We start from the raw sequence: 23,865 nt of genomic DNA on the forward strand, positions 1-23,865 counted from the left end.
ATTTTATGCCTCGTCATAAGTCAAGGCACAAAATGTTCGTAATTATTCACAGATACAAAGAAACTCGTCTTACATTTCTTTGCAGTTATTACTTTCACGATTAGACCATATAATGCCCTTATTAATCAAAATTTTATGTAGATACTACCATTTGCAAATTAAAGAAAACCGAAGCTTTATTATTTTCTTCGTGTTATCTGTTTTTCTTCATTTCATTTAAAATATTTCATCATCATTTTGTAACGGGTCTGTATAATACAACTTCACCTAAAGTAGAAAGCTCGAGGAATTTCATTTATATTTCAAGACATTTTGAAAAATAAGAGAATACTAGATAAGAAATTCTGTTTTAACCGAGGAAGGCAATATATAGTTCCCTTATAACAAAGAATTAAAATTTCTATGCTTCATATCCCGTTTTCTGCGCACATAAAATACACCGTGCGAAAATTTAGGAAAATTTATATGTTATACTTCATATATTCTTTTATCCTGTAGCAGAATATCAATTGGAAAGTGTTCCATGTACTTTCACGTGTATCCATGAAAGTAGCATTCGCCAGTTTGTTTGGACAAATCAATTTCCACTTCGCGCCGTTTGGTTGGAGAACTTCGCAGTTCTCAGTGCCGCAAGAAGTTGAAGTCACCGAGTAACTTCGTTGCTTCCTAATTGCGTGAGCCAATTATTATTCGAGAACTTCTCTAGGAAACACGATTTCGAAATCCTGAAACATTATTTACTCTACCTGGGAAAACTCTTGAAAAATTTACCAAAAATCTTCTATTATATTTCTAACCAGATTCCATTCTTTAATTTCGATATTGACCAATTGAAATCGTTCTGAATTTCAATTTACAAATCCTTTCAATATGATTTTCACTTTGCTGACAAATAGTAATCGTAGCTTTCTGGAACAAGCGACCATAAGACGAAATAATAAATCGAATAAATTGATTTGCAAGTTTTAGTATTACATAAGGAATTATGCAAATTATGATGAAACATGGTGTTTCCTTTTTGCTACAGCAAGAAGGTGGCCCAAGTGGACCAACGGGGATCCAGCAGTGCGCTGGTTGCGGCGGTCAAATAGTCGAAAGATGGCTGTTGCTGGCGATGGATCGGTATTGGCACAACGGTTGCCTCAAGTGCTCGTACTGTGGTGCGGCACTGGCGGAAATCGGCCACTCGTGCTACACCAGGAGCGGCATGATCCTCTGCAAAAGCGACTACAGAAGGTAAGGGTCGTACTCACTTCTCTTGGAAGTAGCCCAGCTAACCATTCAACTACCTAATGGTACGAGTATCGTTACGAATTTGTGAAACGAACTACAAAATTCGTACGATCGCGAAATTCGTTTCCCAACAACATCAATATTTCTATATTTTCATGTATGAAAGAGACAAACTGAAAAATATCAATCACATATAATAGCAATTTTCGCGTGTAGAAATTACACTAGTGAGGTGGTTATAACGTGTATGCGTATTTGATAAAGTAACGAATGGATGAATTTGCAATAGTCAGATGTATTAAAATAAGTACAAATGCAGAGATAGTGTATACCGGTTTTAATAATCGCTCGTTCAATGCTACTATACAAATCGAAGAATAGATAATAATACTAATGTTCATACATTTATATCAACGGACGTTACCACAAAAGGTTAACCTCTTTGTGTAACTCTGGCTGAAGATTATAAGAAACAGCAATAACAATTTTCTATTTTTTATGCAATATAATTTTTTAAGCAATGTTCAAAGTTGTTTTTCTTCTAGACTTTGTAACCCAAAACAAAGTTAGTATTCAGAGACACAATAATATGGGTCTCTCCCAGATTTGAATTTTCCGTTTGAACTTGAACTTTCCCTACGCTCATGTGTCGCTACACTAGGAAAGATATGCTATAATTATTCGATACTTTTTTAATCGTATTCGTCGTTAAAATTCTTCGGTTTCTATGTCACTGGCAGCAGCGGCAGTAGCAAACTGCGAATGTTTATGTAAATTTGTATTTCTATGAGAAGTTATTAGTAGAGAATTAAGTAGTAATTAATTGTTAGAGAACTGAAAGCCACGTGGAGATAATAATTGGAGCAATTTTGAATATCCTATATACTTTTTGCGTATTATGCGAATCCAGAGTACTTGAATTTCCCATAAATGCATGAACGTCCGCAACCTAATCTTCGTTAAAATTCTTCCAACTTGATTATACAAACTTGAATCGAGCGTTATCGTCAAGTGTTATAAATCTTTTCCCGTTTACTCTAATTTCTATAGAAGACGTTTATTCAAGTACAAATTACGTTTTAGCGGTGCTATTATCAATTGTTGGAAACGCTGGCGTTACTTAGGGGGATGACCCGATTGCTCGCCTGAAACGTCCCAACTCGCAGCCGTTGATTGATCGCGAAACAGGATTACACGGCACGAACGTCGCGTTTAGAGCTTCATTAAATCGCAGACACGCAATTGCTCGACCGATTAATTCCGTGGCCGCGTATTCGTATCAGCCTGTTCGATTATTAAACGTGTCTACACTAGCGGATAAGTAATACGATGAAGATGATAAAACTTTTAAGCGCCGGAAGAAAAAGAGGCGTGGATTATATGAGCGAAGTTGCATAGATTCGCAACTGACATAGGAATTAACGATAATTGATACGCAACGTTTTCATGCTGATAAACGCTTACTACGGCTGAATTAATCGCACCACTTCCGGTGCATCGATGATCACCAACCGAACAGACTCGTTGGCGCCAAGTATCGAACAATCAACATTCCGCTGGCGCAAAATAGCTGCAATCTACGAAGCTGTCACTTCGCTGTGACACTTAGCCGTTGATTATAGGCCGATTCCTTCGTCCCTCTTTTCGAATACTGTCTTTGTAACAACGTGATGTTTTGCCCCGGTTCGCGAGTCTCTTTGATCATACCTTTTATCATCGATTTCTTGAATAGATGGTTTATCATCGAGTGAGCAGAGGTTCTTCATTTTTAGTTCGTTAAGTTTAAACGAAGGGAAAATGGGAAACTTTGATTTCTGATACGGTGGCTATGGTAGGTTAAGTAAAAATTATGTGACAAAATTATTATAGCGATCTTAATGATGTATCGATATAGCGTTGAAAACTTCACAATTTTCAACATTGTTTGTTCCACTATAATGTGATACCGGTCATTAAATTACTGATATTTAGACTTGTATTATTGTCGAAGGTTCAGGATTCCAAACAATCTTGTCGATATGTCACATCGATTCTCATTCTCAATAGATTGAAAAATCACCGAGATGGTCTACGTCGCGTTTGAAAACGGTTAATCGACGGAGACCGTTCCAAATTTAGAAGATTCGAGGTCAAAGCGCAATTTAATGAGAAACAGACGCAGAAGTTAGTTGGCATCACCTTAAAATAGATCGGCACAATCTGGCCGGGGCAGCCGGTGTGTACAGAATCCAATGAGTCTGTCCATATTCTCTTTTTTCCTTTGTCGACCTATTAATTCGCCGCGAAACGATGCTTCTTTTCATCTCTGATTAAACCTGGAAAATATATGATACAGTCTTCGAACGAGCGAGCGTGATGAAATAGATACTGAAACGTAATTTGTTCTCGTTATTGATCACAGCATATATATAATCTGATAAATTTATGGTTGATTCTCATTAAGTAGATTGGATGGATAAATTAATATTTCGAAAGTTGTATTACCTGCCTTTTTTTCTTTCGATTATTTTTTTCTTGAGAGTTACGTAATTGTTGGAGAATTGACAAATTAGATAAACATGAAAGAGAGTGACACGTAGTTGAAACGAATTGGCCAGCGTTCCGGGGATGGAACGAATTAATTAAACGGTCGACAATGAAGGAAAATATTCAGCCCCGTGGCAGTTCGAAGTAAAACGGGTCGGCTGGTCGTTATGAAATTTTATACTTCGTTTAATTAATTCCTTTATTACGATCTTCGACGGGGACTGGTTTCGTGTAGCGAAGGCTTTAAGGAACATTTGAAATTTTTGCTTTGAAAAGATCGTAAAAATATCACAGATCATAATCACAAGAATATTAATACATGTAATTATATACAAGATCTAGTCCAAAATTAAAAATTTAATGATTAATACCGTCGTTGGTACAGGCGTTTAATTCCTCTAATTAATTTATTTCATCATTCGTAAATAATATTACAGATCTGTTATTTTATTTTTTTGCATTCTTGGCAAAATGGCTTAAAAAAGCAAGATAAAAGTAGATTGAAGAAAATGTTATTAAATGGAGACATTTCTAATGAAACATATATAATTCTACACATGAATAGCCGCATTTTTAGCGATGAACACAAAAGGAGAACAGGTGAAAATTGAAAATTTTGTTTTTTCCTTAAGTCGCATTAATTATAAAATTCCTTTGATCATTTACATTCGTGACCGTGGTAAACGTAGTCCCTTCTCATCCGTCATTCGTACAATCCTGTTTATAAATATATAAAAAATCTATTAATAGATTAAAGAAGGAAACGTTGAAAGTTTTATCTTAGATTTCTCGTAACAATAGAAAATTTCGTTTTCTATTGAATTATTGTGATTATAAGATTCCGTTGGACATTTGTATTCGTGGCCGCGTTAGTCGTGGTCCTTCCTTGTCGAACCGATCGCGAGAGACTCGTCCGCAGCAGCACACGTACGCCCTAATCTGTTAGCACAGTCCAACGATTTAGTCTAGCGTAGTATCAATATTTGATTACGAGGCGTCTCCGTCCCGCATGCCGGAATTGGAGACGGATTCGTCCATCCAGATGTCCAGTGGCGCGCGCGGTTCCTTCGTATTTCCGGAAGTCGGACGTCGTCCTAGAAATCGATCTCGCTGGAAACACAATGCGAGTAAAACTTGGCGTTAATTACGATCGCGTGTTTTCCTCGCTGATCTGTTTCGCAGGAAACTCATTTAGGATGTATATTGTAACTTGAAAGCTGTATATTTTGTTAGTGAAATTAAAAAAAAAGAAAGGGGAATAGAAACAAAATAAGAAAATGTATTTTCACTGCGAGTGGAGTTACACGAAGTAAGTTTGACTCTGTAAAGATCGAAGTTCCCGAGGAAGAATTCGAGGCGACGGAAAAATTGAATCGAAAGAGGCAAATTTTGGAAAAGATGGTACGCCAGTGTCCTTGGATCGATCGTTCGAACTTGGAAGATGGAAGTGAAACTCCGAGAGAATAAGAGATATTTAAAATACATAAAACAAGATTCAACGTCATATTTCATCGCGGGAGTTCGACAGAACGAAAAGTGGTTCAATTTGCCGGCAACGATTGCCTCAATTTAATATCCTGTTCAGTTTGCTCGTTAGGTTACCCGGGAACTCGGAGCCGGCAGTATCGTTAAAGACAATCCTTTGACGGAACGACTCTCGCAAGACACAACCACGTCACGGTCCTTCTTCGTGTATACCCGTATGTGTATACTTGCGAGTCAGCCACGACAATTCGGGAGGCGGCCGCCTCCTGCCCCCTCATCTGCCTGCAAAGGCGTAACTCGTCGAGAAAATTTCCCCGTGAAATTTCGAAGGAAAAACAAGCCGCTATCCGAATTGAGAGAAGTAGCACTCCGGAGCAGAGTGACGCGACAGAAGCATCGACATCAGGCTTGCGGTAGGGGTTGCTAGAAGGGGGAGCCAGCCGAGAAAGAAGCGCGACGGACGATGGGAGAGAGACGGTCGAATTGCACATCCGTGGATAGAAGGCAGCAGAGACAGCTGGTGTAAGAGTGAGAAAGAGAGGGATACCCGGAACAGAGGGAGAACCAGCGATCGACCGAGTGAATGGGGAGTAAAGGCGAAAGAGAAGGTTGATCCAGAGAGAAAGTGAGACAGGATAAGCGTGGGGAAGAAAAGAGAGACAGAGCGGAGAGATAGGCGAGGGTAGGAGGTAGTGGTTCGTTTCTTTTGGATTCAAGGAATGTTTCAATCAGTTTGATTGAAGGGCTGAGCCACGGCAAGAGGGTAAACTCGATTTACAGCCGTGCACGAGGGGAATGGGGAGAAAGGGGAGAAGAGGGAGCGAAAGAGAGAGAGAGAGAAAGAGAAAGAGAGAGAGGAAGATGGGGGAGTTTGGGTATAGGTATGGGAACGGTTCGAGTCGGGACACACGGGGTACGAAGGGTGGGTGGCTGAGTGGGTGGTAGTTTCGGGAGGAAAGAGGGAGGGTGGTAGGGTGGCGGGTGCCACAATCACCGAGATGCGTCCAATCACCCCCAGCCTCCAACGCCATCGGGTTTCGGGTGCACGGACGAGGACTGAAGGGATTGAAGGTGTACGGAGGGTGAAGGGGCATGGGTTGCGGAGTGAAGAGAGCGGCCAATCATCGCTCGGCTTTCCGCTGGAGCGACGTCGTCGTGGTGCTGGTTTGGCCTAGATGTGCAATCAGACCGCTTCAGAGCACCTCGCTCTCTCTCTCTCTCTCTCTCTCTCTCTCTCTCTCTCTCTCTCTCTCTCTCTCTCTCTCTCTCTCTCTTTCTCCACTTCTCCTCATCCTCCCGTCCACCCCCTCCACCCCACTCTCTCTGTGTCCCGCTCTCTGTTCACCGTTTTCTCTGATTCTCCTCGCTCCGTCTTTCTGGCCGAATACCAAATTCCAGCAATTTGGGTAGGTGGGTACTTTGTTGAATCAACATGATTGGGCTTGACGGAGCCCGGCGACAGGGTGCTTCGTCTGCCGTCGTGCCGCGATTCCGGCCGGCTGCTTGCCGGGAGAGGACATCGCCGATGCGATCCCGCCATTTCGCTTTCTAACCCTTTCGCGGTCCCGGGGACCGGTTTGTAGCTTGTAATTCCATTAAGAGCAGACGCGGTCGAGTGACATGCGGCTCTTCGCCCCGTTGTCACTTTGAGGGGCTGGAATGAAAAGAAAAAAGAAAGAAAAGCCGAACGGGTTCGGCCAGATCGGAGTACAGTCGGGATGTTCTTCTCGCGGCGGTTTCCGCGTCGACACGCGATCAATGACGCGTTAGAAATCGATCTAATGCACACGATACACGAGGCATCCTACTCTTCGATGAAAGATTTCATCGTATCACCGTTGGTTATACATCGTCGCACGAGTTCACCGGCAAAGGATCGTTGATCGCGCGATCAACGCAGCATCCCGGGTGCAAAGAGCAGCGTGATACGCGCGAACGATCGTTCCTCGGACGGTGGAACGTATTTACAAAGTGGTGAGAGTGTAATAGAGGCTGGCACGCGAACGACGTGGCGGGACGAGTTTTCCGCATGACAGGAATCGCGATCGACGTGGTAATGGCACCTTATCGCGTTGGTCGTGCGACAACACACGATCTGATGACGCGGCGCGCGCGGAGGAGGGTCACGGATAAGAGAGGGCAAAGGGTTGCAGAAAAAAGTCCGCTGAAGTGAAGGAGAAAAAGTTTAAGAAGAGGAAAGGGAAGAAAAACAAGCGACAAGAAACACGCTGGTCGTGTCGCATGTATAGTGTATAGGAAGTGCGGGTTTGGTATGCAGGCAAAGTAAGAAGAAGAGTATTTCAGCGTTCAGACCGATGCGGGCTCGAGTGGTAGAGAACACGCGGACACGTACAAGCGGCCTGGTTAGTCGTTGGCTGCTGCCAACTATCGGGGTGTTGGTTTCGTAGTAGTGGTAGTAGTGGTGGTAGGTCGCTGAAGAAGTTTGAGGGTGGTGGTAGCAACGATAAGGGGTTCATTAGAGACAGTTTATTACTGCCTTTGAAGTCTCTCGCGTGTTGCCGTTAAGTCGCTCGATATCTCGTAATATCTCGCTCTAATCTCGCGAGGAGAAGTTAATTGCTACCTCCACCTCTGCCACCTTCTCACCTCCGACCTACCCATATTCGCTTCCCCGCCGGCTCGATCCTTGTGGAACCTCCCCTAACCCTCTTACTCTGTCTCTTCTACATCCAAGTCTCCCTACCATTCCTCTTTCTATTCGTTCTTTGCACCGCATACGACGCTCATACGTGTTGCCTTTACAATTAAACGTTTAATTCGGGCTACCATCGAGACGATATTTTCATCCTTATTCCCCTACCGGTCCCACGTCTTCCGCTCTCACCCCTACGAGCCCCTTTTCACACCTTTCGCCTCGAAAGTTTCCTGTCCATGGTCAGCGACGTGTCCTGACCGCCGCAGTTCGTAATGCTCCTCGTGACTCGCCCGCGACCGGTGACTTCTAATTATTCCAATTCTCGGCCCACTGCTTCACGCTCGGCTTGCGTGGGATGTTCCTCGACCCTGGTTCGTCGAGAAACCGTTGCACAATGGGATCTGCTTAATACCGAGATAGTGGGTTAATTAGTACTTGCAGGTTGGTAGGTTTGACAGGTGGATGGGGGATTTTGGTTTTTAATTGTCAGACATTGAACCCCGGTCATTTTGACCGGATGCTGGTGCCCAAGTTAGTTTTCTTCGTCTACTTTTTTATATTTGCACTCTGGTAACTTTGACTATAATTCCAAGCGAACTTTTGGAAGTCTTTTAACGAAATTTTTGCAGAATATTCTTCGTACTATGTACCTATATTTAAATAAGCCAACAACAATAGATTTTTTGAATTATTAAAGATATTTCCGTTTTTAACTGTACTTGGATCCAGTTCTTATTCTTAGCATGGAATATACTAACGTTACAATGAAATTTTGTAGGATTTTATTTTATAAAAAATATTATCGGTTAAAAATCTAGATTATACGAAGATTTTTATGGATAACTATATGTGTATTTTGAACCATTTTGACTAGTCTGCGATATTATTAGAGTAGTCCGATTTCTGAGGATTAATAAGAGAAATTGTAACTTGTTATCGCATGATTATTATATACTGATTCGTCTAGAAGCAGATCTTTAACATAGAATATAATACGATCTCCGACCTTGCCTCGTAAACGTATCTCGTAAGTGTTTATATCTCGTATAATTTGCTTTTTTTTTTCTCTTTTTGGTTACGAGATTTTCGAGATGGGGGGCAAAAAGCGATCGTAAATTTCCTGTCCGATGCTTGGTAGGAAGTAACACGAGCGCTCGGCTCGAACGTGTCGTAATTAATTGTACGTTCTTTCGACTGCTAATCCCTGGAAACGGCTGTCTTAATGAAGGTAATATTTCACCGCTTAGCAAATAACAACGTCCGTTCTCCAGCGAGCGTATTGCTATAATGACAGTCGATGCTCTAACACGACATTACCCTACATAATAATCACAGTAATATCTCCGTATCTAATCTAAAAAACAAGTTCCTATATAAAACAATCTCTTTAACACCTTGACGGACACGCGATTTTTAATCCATATACTTTGTCCTTGGAACAGCACTAAATTGAAATATAGCACATCGCCACGTTTAATTTTTACGAAATATTATATTGTATTTGAGTACTTTTTCTTCCATAACGTTATCCAAGTTATTTGCATCGTTGAAAATGTTTCAAATTAGCAAATGTGTTATTTTAATCATTGTAAAAAAATCTAGTAACACGACGATCAACGTGTTAAACGTTGTATATATTTTCGATAGCTCCAACAAGGGAATATTCGATCTCATTTCAAAAAAATCACAACTTGTAATGTCAGAGAGGTCTTTCAAATGGCTCAGCGTGTATCGAATATCTTCGATATTTATTATCGTCCTAGTGGAAGAGCCTCAATTTTTCATTTGACAGCTTTTATAGTAAACCATAGGTGGCAGAGTAACGCAAACACGACAAAACGGGCCCCGTGATTATAGCCTGTAACGGCAAGATAATGTTCGATCGGGACTTTATGGACGCAAAAGGTCCACCCCTGATTTTATTACCGATGAAACGGCGCATTTCGATATTAACTACTAACGCGGTCCCTCGATCGGGGATGGAATTTCTGTCGGCAATTTAGTCGAAATTCCGGACATCTGGCTAATAATGGTCGATAACAAACACGACATTATTGGGCCACCTTTGACGGCGTTAAGCTTTGTGTTCCCGTATTTCGACCGCGAACCGCGACGGCATATTAAGCGGCTCGACGCCGACCCTCTCCCTGCGAATACGAAATTCAGCTCAACTTCGTTTTGGGCCATACCGAATTTCTCATTTTTTTGTTTTTTTTTTTTTTTGTTTTTGTGTAATCTTTGATGCGTAGAATATAAAAATACTAGTTTCTATGTATAACGTTTGTACGTAATTTTTATATATAATGTTCATTGAATAGTTTGCTTGGACGCCTCATAGACTTTAATTGGGTAAAGCTGTTATGATACCGCTCTCTGTCAGCGTCTAATATTTTGCAGAACGCCAATTAGCTGATATCCATCAGACAGCAACTTATTCCTTAATAATATTAATCAAGTCATTTAGAAGCTACATTAATCAGTCTCATAAATTGAAAAGTCCAAACAAGCGATGTTGTGATGATAAATATTGTTTTTTAAATTTATGATAGAACACAACGAAAATATCGATTTTCAAAGTGCCACGAAATCTGCCACTAAAAGACTTAGGTACGTAGGCATATCTTTGGACTAGGTAGACTGTTGCTCTTTTTAATTGTTATATCAAAGTACGTTCTTTTAACTATTAAATAATATCAAGATCAGAAAGTGGAAGAAACTGTATTTATATGCTTCGTCTGTAATCTTCAGTATGTCACAAAAACGTCACAAATTCGAGATATCTGGAAACGAAGTTAAGCGAGAAACCCTGCAAACGCGTCTGCAACAGTTCTCTATTACTTTCGCCTGGATATGAATTCTTTCTCAATGATTTCTTCATGGGCTAATTGAAACGTTCCGCGATAGACGGGGCTAATTGACGCGCACGTATCCCGCGGCACTCGCCAATTGCATAAGCAGTTTCCGTGGCTAACGTGTAGGTTGAGCAATAGGCGCGCGATGCGATCGGTAACGTTTCAGAAAACACGAGAAGGCGAGAGATCGTCGTGCGATGTACCGTATGAGAATCGACGTTGAGGAAATCGCGAAGTGAACCGGTGAAGGAAAGATAACGAGGCGAGCGTCGCGCGGCTAATTGCCTCTCCTCGTTCTCGTTGCTTCGTTTGCCTGTCGAGTACCCAACGATTCGTCCTATCGAGGTCGTGAAACAGCCTCTCGACTTTCGTAAAGGAGTGTGATTTGAATGGTGTGCTCTTTTCTAAAGCACTGAATTGAGAATGATCTGTTTCGATAATGTGACTATTACAAGCTTAGCTATTATTGGCTAGTACGAAATGCAGTTATAAGATGTTTTTGATAATTATAGCGAATTATTGTTTCCATGATGATAATTAATGATTGATATGAGGTGGATAGGATGTGGTAGGTGCCAAAGGAACACTCAGAGATGTTTAACACGTTGACTGCACGCGTGTTTCCACTGAAATCTCCGTCGGGCCACGCGTGCCGCAGTACCAAGCGTTCTCTGCTAGATACTCCCATCGATATTTTAGTAATGCGAGTAAATAATTTTTTTAATAAACCTTTTTCGTATTATTATTATAACAATTCAATAGTTTTATTATTTTCTCTAGAATATCTTTTCAAATACCTACGACGATCCTTCGCAAGTAGTCAAATAAGCGCCACCCAAATACGGGTGACGCGGCCCTACCGGAAACTTTGCTGTCACCTGAATACGGGTGTCGTGGCAGTCAACGTGTTAAACAGTATATTTACTAGCAATTCTCGCTTTCGACACTTTACGTAGAACTCGCGATTACAACTGACGATTCGCATTTCTCCGTTACAACTCGACTGATAGACGATGAGTTAAGATAGCGATTAAGCAGAGTGCGCGATATAAGTTAAGATGATGACTGCTCAAGGAACTGTAGTTTCTGTGACGATGATGCTGCGGAGGAAAATTATGATGAGTGTGTCTAAGGGTACGAGATAATCGGATTCGTTAAGGAAAGTTAGGAAAGTGAGGGCAATGGACGTCGCTGTTAATTGGTTAATCTACCAGGTTGGTGGGTGAGGAAGGATGCTAACCGCCCTCGAGAGAAAGTTGCTAGCTGGGAGCATCATACGTGAGAAAAACCAGATTTCCCGTATCTTTCCGGAGTAGATAATAAATTAAGAAATGCTAAAACCAAAAAATATTTGTTCGGTTTGAAGGACCTTAACTAGAGAAATCCTAAGATTTATTGCGGGTCCTTAAGCTATTGTAGTTGAAGGTATGCAACGAAGATGTTCAGACATCTGGCAGTCATCTTGTCCGAGGGATAGAGTCTGTTTTGTGTAGCAAGCCACGGGACAGAAGCCGTTGGAAAGTTTGTTGTCGAGTACCACTACAGATACTTATCAATCACACATGGAGATTGGTATATATCGAGCACACCTTAGACTTTAAAATGATACATAATTGCGAAGCGCTGTCCCATTGGCGAATCAGGCTCTCTCTCACTTCCAACCAATATACTTCATAATGACAGAACAAAAGTTTACAAGAAAATCCTAATATGCTGTGTTCTACTCTACGAAACAAATTCAAGTTTAAATTCTTCGATGGCCTACCGTGTGTTCATTGTCCAGAAATGGCAGGTACTTGACCCAAACGAAGAAGGAAAGTACATTTTCACGCAAAAGGAAAAGTTGCGCGCCATCGCTGGGTGCAGGTTTTTCATGTTTCCTTCGCCAGCAATTAACCGACCATGCATACATAGGTACGCGGGAATATGAGTATCGACGTTATCGAGTAGCCACGTCAAAGGAAAGGCCGAGCAGCAGTAGCGCCGGGACAAATACGTTTCGAGGTATGGGGATCGCCGCGGCATTTATTATTCAGCTGCTGAAAAGGGTTCGCCCTGGCGCGTGTGTGCAGTTCGATCGTGGGTAAACGTCCCCGGGACCGTAATGTGAGCTTTACTTTAACGATTAGATTTTTCGCGAACATGCAAGAGCATCGGCCTGTGCACACTCGTCGCCACCGCCGCCGCCGTCGTCGTCGTCGTCGTCGTCGTCGTCGTCGACAGGACGGCTCACTCGGAATTGATTCGGGGAATAATCAATGCGGGACTAACGTCGTTCACGTGTACGCGCTCGAATAAAGCGCCGCGACGAGACTTGTGTTTGCTTCCTTCCGCGTCGGGAGCTGCTCCCTATTCGCGAATCTTTTTCATTGATCGAATCTCGTTGAAGGATGGAAGGGGGATAGTGGAGTAGAAGTTGGTGGATCAGATTTTTTTTATTTTGAATTAATTGTTAGTTAGAATTGATTACAGTGATTTAAATTTGATTCGGGTGTAATACGTTGTTGTTCGAACATCGAGTGATTTTTAGAAGGGGATGATGAACAAAAGTACCTGTAATTGGTGGATCTTAATTTCCTCTATCTTTAATCGACTATTAGAAAGAATAGGGTTGATCCATGTGGCTTATGTCTAGTTCCGATATAAGCCAAACACTGTGTTGAAATAGATGTGCTTGTTTAAGATAAATAAATAACTTACTCGTGATAAAAGATACAAATGGCACGTCGTTATATTTTAGTAGCGGCGAACGCATCATACCTCAATTAGTATCGTTATAATAACAAATATTCTTCGCAATAATGTGAATATGTAAACACAGATATCTAATTTCAATTTGTATTTGATATTTAACACGATAAATGCTATTAATACAGAATATAAACTACAATGATGTACTCTAAAATGAATCGTCCAACTTAATCTCGATTACTATTAGTTCGATGGATTATTATTGGAAGCGATGCAAATTGAGAATTTTTATTTTCCAATTAATTTTCAATAAATTAATAAACATGCGCATCGTTTCTCATAAAAATAAAAAATAGTTGTTATTTTATACATAATATCTGACAATGAATGCTCGCTAATTACTTCGTACAGATTTGTGTATAAATTATTTATCGAACGACTAGAACAGATACCTTTTAAATTAGTTTCCTGTAACTTTTATTTTTCCAATCAATAACCAATGCACCTATATCGGGTATGTGAAAGACTTTAGAATTTGAAATATAAACTTTCTAACAAATTTCCATCGGTGTAAGCAATTTTCATCGATATCGGTGTCTAGAGATAACTGATTTCTCTGCGAAGGGGTAGGTTTCCTTTGCTCGAAACGTTCGTTGCCATTGTTTCATGTGGGCGGGACAGGTGCGTGAATTGTCATAGAGCAACAGCTATTGAATATTTAATGAACATCGATGGCATCGTTTTGTCAACACGCGATCCTGAACGTGGCGAGTATCGATCGCGCAGGCAAACATTTCATTCGGCCGCGGATACCAGTTGTCGGTTCTGTGGTGCACGATTAACCGGAAGAAAAGGTCCTCTCCTTTTAACCTTTCTTCTCACAGATCGAGCGAACGTGCTCGCCTGAATAAATTTGAATATTAAGCTTAATCTCAAGTTAAATCTCTGAACAATAGAAATCTCAAGCTGAGTATCCCTTGATGAAGGCCAAAAGAATATCTGAAGATTATCCGAAAAGTGAGCGTCCTTCGAAACTTTAAAACTCAAAGTTGAAGTTCGTTTAGGTTATTCTGTAATAGCAAAGTCCATTGAGGTATTAGAAAAGCAAATTAATTATGCTTCTCTGAGAATATCTTAAGGGGGCATTCTAGTTTACAAATTTGAAAAAATTGAAAATTTTTTTTCATATTTTAAGGTTCATGCTATAGCTGCATCTATACTAATTAAGAATCTGTTCGGCTTTTTTACTTCACATGACAAGAAGGGTTGAAATCATGCACGCCAGGACACCCTTTTTTGGACCCTCCACTTTGCCAGCTCATAACTTTGTGAATTTTGAGCTTTTCTCGGTTAATTTTTTGTGTAATCTTAAAATATCAATAAACAAATGATAAATAAATGGATAGTAAAAATATTTTTTGTTTCGTTTGTACAGAGCTCCAAAAACCGCCCGAAATGCGTGCCTCTAGACTAGAATATCCCCTTAATCTGAATTAGAGAACACACGATTAGTAGATATAATATGCATATAATACGCATTCTGCATATTTTTACTTCTTTAAATTTCCTATAATTATGTTAATAAGTCAATGATTTAATACTTCAGAAATCAACCGATTAACCTCTATAAAGTTAATCAATTTATCTGTGATGTTTTGATGGATTGATAAATTTGTACCGTTTAAACAATTAAACTGCGTATATCATTGAATTCTCTCATAGTAAAAAATCAAAAGAGTCCATTGTGAAAGGAAGAACTTAAAAAGGATTTCTCTCTGTCGCGAGACTTACACTGTGTATAGAGAAGAGGTCACAAAACTGGCAACGTCTTATTACAGTGCCCACAGCAAGCACTAGTAAAATCTCAATCAGCACTACTATTTCAAGTTTCGTAGACCTCGTTTGAACAACGACCATAAACTCTCTGTAACTTCCGTAAAAACCGCACAGAACATCCAAATTTACATCCAGGAATCTAAACTCGGCTGTACATTATATGTGGGTCTTGTGATTAGAGTAAGCGTAGAGCAAAGTAAAGCAAATCTTAACAGAATGATCGCCGAACATCGTATTCCAGGCACCAAAGATGAAACGGCTAAACGTATAAAGTGTAGTCAGCCACGGCGATTACTGAAATATTAAGAACGCACAGCCACGAGTCTATTATTAACCTCAAAGGGAGCCTGTCAACGCGAACCACGCATAAATGTCCGTGTAATACGTTGCTAGTGACAAACGCGACGCTTTGTCGCAGGGAACTCGCGAAACGTGGAATCGTCTACGTTCAAAGGGAGAATCGTTGGCCATGGCTGTTCTTGTTACCTCGATAAATCGGTCGAATTACGATTTAGGCTAGATGCAAATAGAATTGAATAGAAATCTCAAATAAGGATCTACAGACCATATCTAGCATATTTCGGGAAAGAATGGTTTTTATGTTACACTATATTCGATAAGCTGTGACGAATGTGATTCTTATGCGCAACGTTATATTGCCTTCTGACGAAATATTTGCAACCTGTGTATACTAAGACCAAAAGGAATTGCAGAATCATATTTTACTGTTAATTGAACTTTGACCAAAATGTGCTATAGATCCTTATTCGATATTTCCATTGACATAAGCTACCATAACTTACCATTTCATAAACCTTAAGAAATTTTTCGGTTAGTGCGAAATGTTCGTATCACGAATGAAATATATGTCGCTGTAAATATTGTAATATCTACATATTTTACGCGAGTGGTAAAAACGGATTGTTTCTATTTACGAAACATGCTCGTCACTGTGACTGTTCTATTTAGCACGTAACAATAATAGCATAACCGTAGAGTATAAATACAACATCAGATGTTCGTCCCATTCTCTCTGAAACCAATCTATCGAAATAATGAATGAATAAGAGATTATATCAATGAGCTATAATTATCTCTTTCAAAACGGAATTCGATTTTTACTTTGGAAGAAAAATTCTATTTTCTTAATTACAAGCAATGGTTGAATATTTTTTAAATGATTTTACAAAGAAGACGTAATGCGCTACAATTTGAGATCACTTTTACCAGAAACAAATAGTTAATTAATAACATATATATACAACATGGAGGGTGAAATGATTAGACGAATCTCAATTAATAGTAATAACGGAGTTATCTCATTGTGAAAAGTACGAGAGCACTGTAAGCCAGTTGAAAGCGAGAAGTTTAGTACGGGCTGGCTATCGACGAAGGCATCTGAAACGAAACCGAATTTATGCATCGGTGCCTCAGAAGAATATCCACTCGGACAAAAATATTCCCCGAGTCACGAAATAACAGAGGTGAGTTCGAGAACCGGTTTCAGGAAAGAAAACGATACGCACCGCGTTAAAGGGGTTAATACGATCGTCTGAAAAAGTTGGAATTGGCAAGGATCACAGTGGATATCTCATATTGGTGACTCGGTTGGTTTCTTTCGATAAAAATGAAGAAAAATAAAATGTAAGTCGTTCAACATATCGAACTCGAGATACCGAATCGAGGATCTAACCTGAATTCTATTCTAAGTTGAGTGGCTATAGTGCGCGTAGTGATCGAATTCAATGCTCCGCTATCTCGAGTTCCAGCCAAACAGTTAGAAAATTCTAATTAAACTGATTGGCAAAGTTTTAACAAGGTATCAGCGTGATGAAAGTACGAACCTTTTAGGCTGCAGATAGATACGTCAAACCGACTGAACCGACTGATAATCTGTCCATTTATATACTCTAACAACGTATTTTTTTTTAAATTGTTACCGACTGACAAACTAAAGCTTTATCTACCTAATGGTAATGATGTATATCGATACGATCTAATAATGCAGATTTTACACGAGTTCCTTCAAATCCTTAGAGTATTTAATTTTTTTTAATTAAACTATCCCAATTAAGATTCAGGATTTTTCCTATTCATCTTCCCTCTTCATCGACATACGAGGCTCAAAAAGAAAAAAAGAACAGGATCCTTTGAAATCAGCGAAATCAGCGAACATCGTAAATGCCAATGCACTTGAGCTTAGCTGATCGAAAAAAAGGCTATTGCAGATTTTCGTGAGTATAAGATCGTAATATAGTGAACACAGTGACTTCTAACAGTAAAAAAACATGAGTGAAATGCCTATCTATTTTCGACATCTCATGTTATATGAATTTTGGAAAGGAAGTTCTGTAACAATTGCCACGAAAAACATATGTGCTGTTTACGGAGAAAATGCGCTTTCATCTCGCACCTGTAGGAAGTGGTTCCAACGTTTTAGAGCTGGGAATTTCTCTTTAGAAGACGAGGAACGCCCCGGGCGTCGTCCTCAGACAGACGAAGATAAAATTCGGGATCTTGTTGAAAAATCACGAAGTTTGACAGTTCAAGAGATGTCAAATGTTCTGAAAATACCTAAGACAACGATTCATAGGTGTTTAAAAAAAATGGGGATGGTGTCAAAGTTGAACGTTTGGGTGCCCCATGAACTTACGGAACGGAACCGTCTTGAACGAACGACAGCGTGCATGTCATTACTTGCGCGTAATAAACATGAGCCATTCCTTAAACGCCTGGTAACTGGTGATGAAAAGTGGATACTTTACGAAAACCCTGAACGGAAACGTAGCAGGTCCCAACGAAATTAGCCACCTCAACGCTGTGCAAAACCAGGGTTACATCCACGTAAAGTTCTTTTGTGTGTGTGGTAGGATTATAAAGGAATACTCTATTTTGAACTTTTATCTAGTGGTGATACCATTAAGTCAGATAAATATTGCACTCAGTTAGAAAAATTAAGGGAAGCACTAGCTGAAAAACGACCAGGTTTAGTGAATAGGGAAAACGTTATCTTCCATCACGACAACGCTAGACCGCATGTCGCGAAAAGCGTTACAAAAAAATTGTCTGAATTTAATTGGGAAATTTTACCACATCCCCCATATTCCCCAGGCATTGCCCCATCTGATTATCACCTGTTCAGAGCATTACAACACTTTTTAGTAGGTAAAAAATTTGAAAATATTGACATTCTCAAAAATAGCTTAGAAAATTATTTTAAAGAAAAACAAGAGAACTTTTATCCAGACGGAATAATGGCCCTACCAGAAAAATGGGAAGAAGTTGTACAAGGAGAGGGGGATTACATTTTTTCATGATACTGAAAGGTATGTAAACAATCTTAATATATATAACCGCTCGAAAAACGGCACGAACTTATAGGATGACCTAATATATAATAGTTTTCATGAATTTCTGTTACTATCTAACTTGGCAGAATTTATCATTTCACGTAGTTAATTATACCTTTACCAGTTCCATACAATACACTATGTATTGACTGGTAGATGCAGTTACCAACTTTCCAAACAATCTAATGCTATACATAAAATTATTCTTGAAAAATTACAACCTTTCGCAGAAAGGTTCGATATGTTATATTCACAGCTTACGCAGTAATAGAATCGCAATGTAAATTGCATGCGGAACTCGTCGTTAAAATATTAATCGCGAATCGAGAGATGGGAAAAAAGAAAAAAATAAACGAGTTGGGTAGCGCACGAACAATCGGTTTTCCGATCGTTCAACGGGCATCCGTGTTTTCTAATATTCCTTCGCCTCGTAACAGGCTTTCGATGTGATTGCCTGTTGCCCACTCTCCCTTGCAACGACGTCGAATGATGGATCGACGAAGGTTAATTAGTTACCAGGCGTTGCGCCGAACATCCGCCGCAGTTTCCTGCATGCGATTAATTAGATTTTCGCGATTTTCAAGGTGCGATCGCGCGGAACGACCGCTAGAGACGTACCAAGTCTCCAAACCTCCAAGTCTAATGAAGAATAATAAATTCTTCTTAAGAAAATAGCCAAGCATCCGGCGAATATAATTAAAGTTGAAACAAGGGATTAAGTTCAATTCTTTAGCTTGCTTTCATTATCTTAGTTATCTTTTACTAACAAATTTGTTAAAAGATTCTCAACCTAATAATCTATTGAAAATCTCCAAACAATCGTTATTCTAGATAATACGATTTTAAACTGATTTCTAAACTTTTTTGTTTTTAATTATTCTACGAAACCCAAAACGATGTCAGTTTTCTAGCCGCAATGGATACATTGTTCGAGGGAAAGTTTTCAACAATTAACACATGCACTTTAACAAATGCACTATTACGATTGAAAGTAATTCATCCCTGTGTTAACACGTTAAAAGAACATAAAAAATCCAAAAGAAGAATTTCAAGGAAGAAGAATGTAAAATTAAAAACTAATATTTAACCATTATTTCCTGGAATCTATTTTGTTGCCAACGTTATGTGTTTAGTGAATAATTTTTTCTAAGCAGCCAAATAGTTTTCCGTTTTTTTCTGAAAATGTCATTTGAGTTATATTACTTTTGAAATACATATGCAAATTATTCGATCAATTTGTCAGAAAAATTATCTAATCATCGAGGAAACTTTACAATACTATAGAATATAGCAAACACCGTTATTACCCACAATTACTCAACGATCGTGTAGGAAGACATCGTTTGTGTGCGCGCAGCAGACGTTCAAGCGAACCCTTCTAGTAAACCTTCCAGGTCATACGAGGCGCTGTCCAAATATCATTACCCGGCTCGATGGCGAATCAAACGCGATATTTGAGTCGTTCGCAGGCTGAATATTCCCGGAACGGGTCACCAATGGCTTTCACGTTTGCACAGATACGCGATAACAAACGTCTAGGTCCAGGTTACACGTTGAAACCGATTGACGCTGGCTCTTCTCTTTGATCGCTCGTCCATCTTTATCGACTTTCTTTAAGCCGTGTTTGTGTCGCGTTTCATTCATTCTGATACCATCGTGTCAAGAAACAAAACGAACAATCGTTTGAAGAAACAAATTTTGTGGAACGAACAATCTGCGACTTTGATTCGGTGAAAACATGATTTTAATTCATTCTATTATCCAGTCGATATAAGAGGAATTTATCTTAACAGGTTCAAATTTCGCGCCTATATTTGTTTCTTGATGCATCGATACACTATTGGTTCGTGCGAAACTTTTCCTCAACAGAGATTTCCGGTTAGGCTGTCGGCTTAAAGGATAGAATAAGAAAGGGTGGGAGAAGGAAGAGAATAAGAAGGAGAAAATACAGGCGCGCGCGTGCCGCAAATAAGCGTCGATAAATCCGAGACGTAATACAAGCTGGTCGGCCGCGGGGCAACTTAATCCAGGGCCAAATTAAATCGTGGCCCCGACAAATCTGTGCTTTCCGAGTGATTTGTGGCTCCGTTTGATGCCGCCCCCATATCGGAAATAGCTCGAACCGTCCATGCCCCCAGTCATGGTGCAGCTCACGAATCAACGCTGTTGGAATTTCTCCCTTGTGTTTCCTTTTGCCTCTCGACTTACCTTTCGTCCTTGCCTTTTTGCAGAATTCGATGATTCTCACAAACTTGCATCTAATAATCGTAGTTCAATTATGATAATCGCATCTTTCTTTTGTTTTTTTAAGACGATTTTAAACATTTTATATTTTTTCTTAAACTTAAAGGTCGATTACTTTGCCGTTTCATTTCGTCGTAGATTACTATTTACTTACGTAAATGTTTAACTGACTTAATTCCTGACATTTGATATTTTGAAAATCGATGTTTTTCTTCGCGAGTCTTTAAATATTCTTTCGTTAAATTATTAGATCATCCCATAAGTTTGTGCCGTTTTTCGAGTGGTTATATATGTTAAGATTGTTTACATACCTTTCAGTATCATGAAAAAATGTAATCCCCCTCTTGTTGTACAACTTCTTCCCATTTTTCTGGTAGGGCCATTATTCCGTCTGGATAAAAGTTCTCTTGTTTTTCTTTAAAATAATTTTCTAAGCTATTTTTGAGAATGTCAATATTTTCAAATTTTTTACCTACTAAAAAGTGTTGTAATGCTCTGAACAGGTGATAATCAGATGGGGCAATGCCTGGGGAATATGGGGGATGTGGTAAAATTTCCCAATTAAATTCAGACAATTTTTTTGTAACGCTTTTCGCGACATGCGGTCTAGCGTTGTCGTGATGGAAGATAACGTTTTCCCTATTCACTAAACCTGGTCGTTTTTCAGCTAGTGCTTCCCTTAATTTTTCTAACTGAGTGCAATATTTGTCTGAATTAATGGTATCACCACTAGATAAAAGTTCAAAATAGAATATTCCTTTATAATCCTACCACACACACAAAAGAACTTTACGTGGATGTAACCCTGGTTTTGCACAGCGTTGAGGTGGCTAATTTCGTTGGGACCTGCTACGTTTCCGTTCAGGGTTTTCGTAAAGTATCCACTTTTCATCACCAGTTACCAGGCGTTTAAGGAATGGCTCATGTTTATTACGCGCAAGTAATGACATGCACGCTGTCGTTCGTTCAAGACGGTTCCGTTCCGTAAGTTCATGGGGCACCCAAACGTTCAACTTTGACACCATCCCCATTTTTTTAAACACCTATGAATCGTTGTCTTAGGTATTTTCAGAACATTTGACATCTCTTGAACTGTCAAACTTCGTGATTTTTCAACAAGATCTTAGACGAATTTTATCTTCGTCTGTCTGAGGACGACGCCCGGAGCGTTCCTCGTCTTCTAAACAGAAATTCCCAGCTCTAAAACGTTGGGATTACTTCCTACAGATGCGAGATGAAAGCGCATTTTCTCCGTAAACAGCACATATGTTTTTCGTGGCAATTGTTACAGAACTTCCTTTCCGAAATTCATATAACATGAGATGTCGAAAATAGATAGGCATTTCACTCATGATTTTTTACTGTTAGAAGTCACTGTTTTCACTATGCTACGATCTTATAGCCAAGTAAATCTGCTCTAGCCTGTTCTCGATCAGCTAAGCTCAAGTGCATTCGTCCCTTATCGCCGTATATTTATAAATCGACACATGAAATGTATACACAAAAGTCGTCACGAACTTATGGGATGATCTAATACTTCGTTTCCTATTCTAACCCGATAAAGTTAAGGTTCAATTAGTACGGTCTGTTGCTGTATTTCGCCTTATATCAAACCCAAACCCTTGTTTCGTCTTTCAGAATGCGAAATTTAAAATTGGAAAGTTTCTAATCCTAAATTTTATACACGAAGTTTAGAGTTGTAAAAGTTGGACAAGCGATTATTATTATTATATTACGTAATCGATCCATCAACGAACCGCTGTGCATAATCACTTTTGAAAGTAATCAATTAAGCTATCAAGTAATTTACGAAGCGATATCGGAAGTGAAAGAAGTGAATGTAACGTGAGGCGACGGTTGTGGAATTTTCATGGCGGTCTTCAAGGGGACCCCTAACGTTTCCGCGGTTAGGCCGCTGGATCCGCGTCGTGTACGCGGATCGATAACCCTTAATGGCGGACAAATTGTAAACGTTGACAGGAAGATGGAACGGCGGCCGTTTCGCGGCGAACTGAACTTCGCTAATTGCCATGGATAATCGAAGTTAACGGTCCCGGTGAGCGATTTTAACGGTTGCGACGCTCCGAAGGGATTCTTCGCGGTGAGATCATCGCGATCTCGCGCTCCAGGAAACCGCCATACCTCGTTCAAGTGGTATTCCACGTGCCACGCGCGTTTCAGGAAGAAATTGTTTCGAGATAACTCTGAATATTTCTCTAGCAAATTGATGTTTTCTTTTTTCTTTGCAAATTCTGAAATGTGTTTTATTCACTGCGGAATATTTTTTGCTCGTTGATGTTAGAAAAAAATCGAATTTGAGTATTTTTATTACAGTTTGGAATTCCACATTGTTTTGGAAAATTCTACATGTTATACTATTACTGTTATTGGTAACATATTTTCCTCGGAAAAATATAAATATTACCGGAGAAACTTTTTTCATCATGGTCTGGAACATGTTGTAAAGAATTCCATAGAGCGTTTTATTATTCGTAAACTATTTGTTTGAAATGTTAATGCAAATGGAACATTGTAAGATAGAATAGCGAGCATAAAATCTGATACTGCCCCTGAATATTGTTCGCAACGATCCACTACATATTTTGGTAATTAAAAGGCAGTAAAAGCGGGTTTACGCGTTTGTCCTTGTATTTGAATTATGGTCGTTTTTATGTTCGCTCAACTTGTAACAGTTTATCTTTATAGCTCGGCGTAAACATCCTTTTTTATTCATTTATTACATCCTTTTTTTTCGTACAAAGAATTTAATTTAACATATCGTAAATGCCAATAATTTTAACCTAACATCAACGTTTAATTACTTTGCCTGATTAAAATCGCTTCAAGCCTCGGCGGATTAATTTCATTTAGTAATTTAGAATGTTACTCTATTATCACTTTCTCAATTTATGTGTTCATAAAAATATGAATTTTCCTGAATAGGTATGCCCAGCCCAATAATTAGTAAATGAGGTGACTAAAGAATTAAATA

At 39.5% G+C, this 23,865-nt stretch overlaps 1 protein-coding gene across 14 annotated transcripts in view; it reads left to right on the forward strand.

Moving 5' to 3' along the window:
- The window catches only part of LOC126921379 (LIM domain transcription factor LMO4.1), a 479,425-nt gene that overhangs the window by 402,051 nt on the left and 53,509 nt on the right, over positions 1 to 23,865 (forward strand). For all 14 annotated transcript variants that reach the window (XM_050732924.1, XM_050732927.1, XM_050732922.1 and 11 more), the window contains one exon: positions 1,028 to 1,236. In XM_050732924.1, the coding sequence (XP_050588881.1) occupies positions 1,028 to 1,236 (209 nt within the window). The remainder of the gene's footprint in view (positions 1 to 1,027; positions 1,237 to 23,865) is intronic.

This window comes from Bombus affinis, chromosome 10 (assembly GCF_024516045.1).
Source record: "Bombus affinis isolate iyBomAffi1 chromosome 10, iyBomAffi1.2, whole genome shotgun sequence".
In the NCBI taxonomy this organism is placed as follows: Eukaryota; Metazoa; Arthropoda; class Insecta; order Hymenoptera; family Apidae; genus Bombus; species Bombus affinis.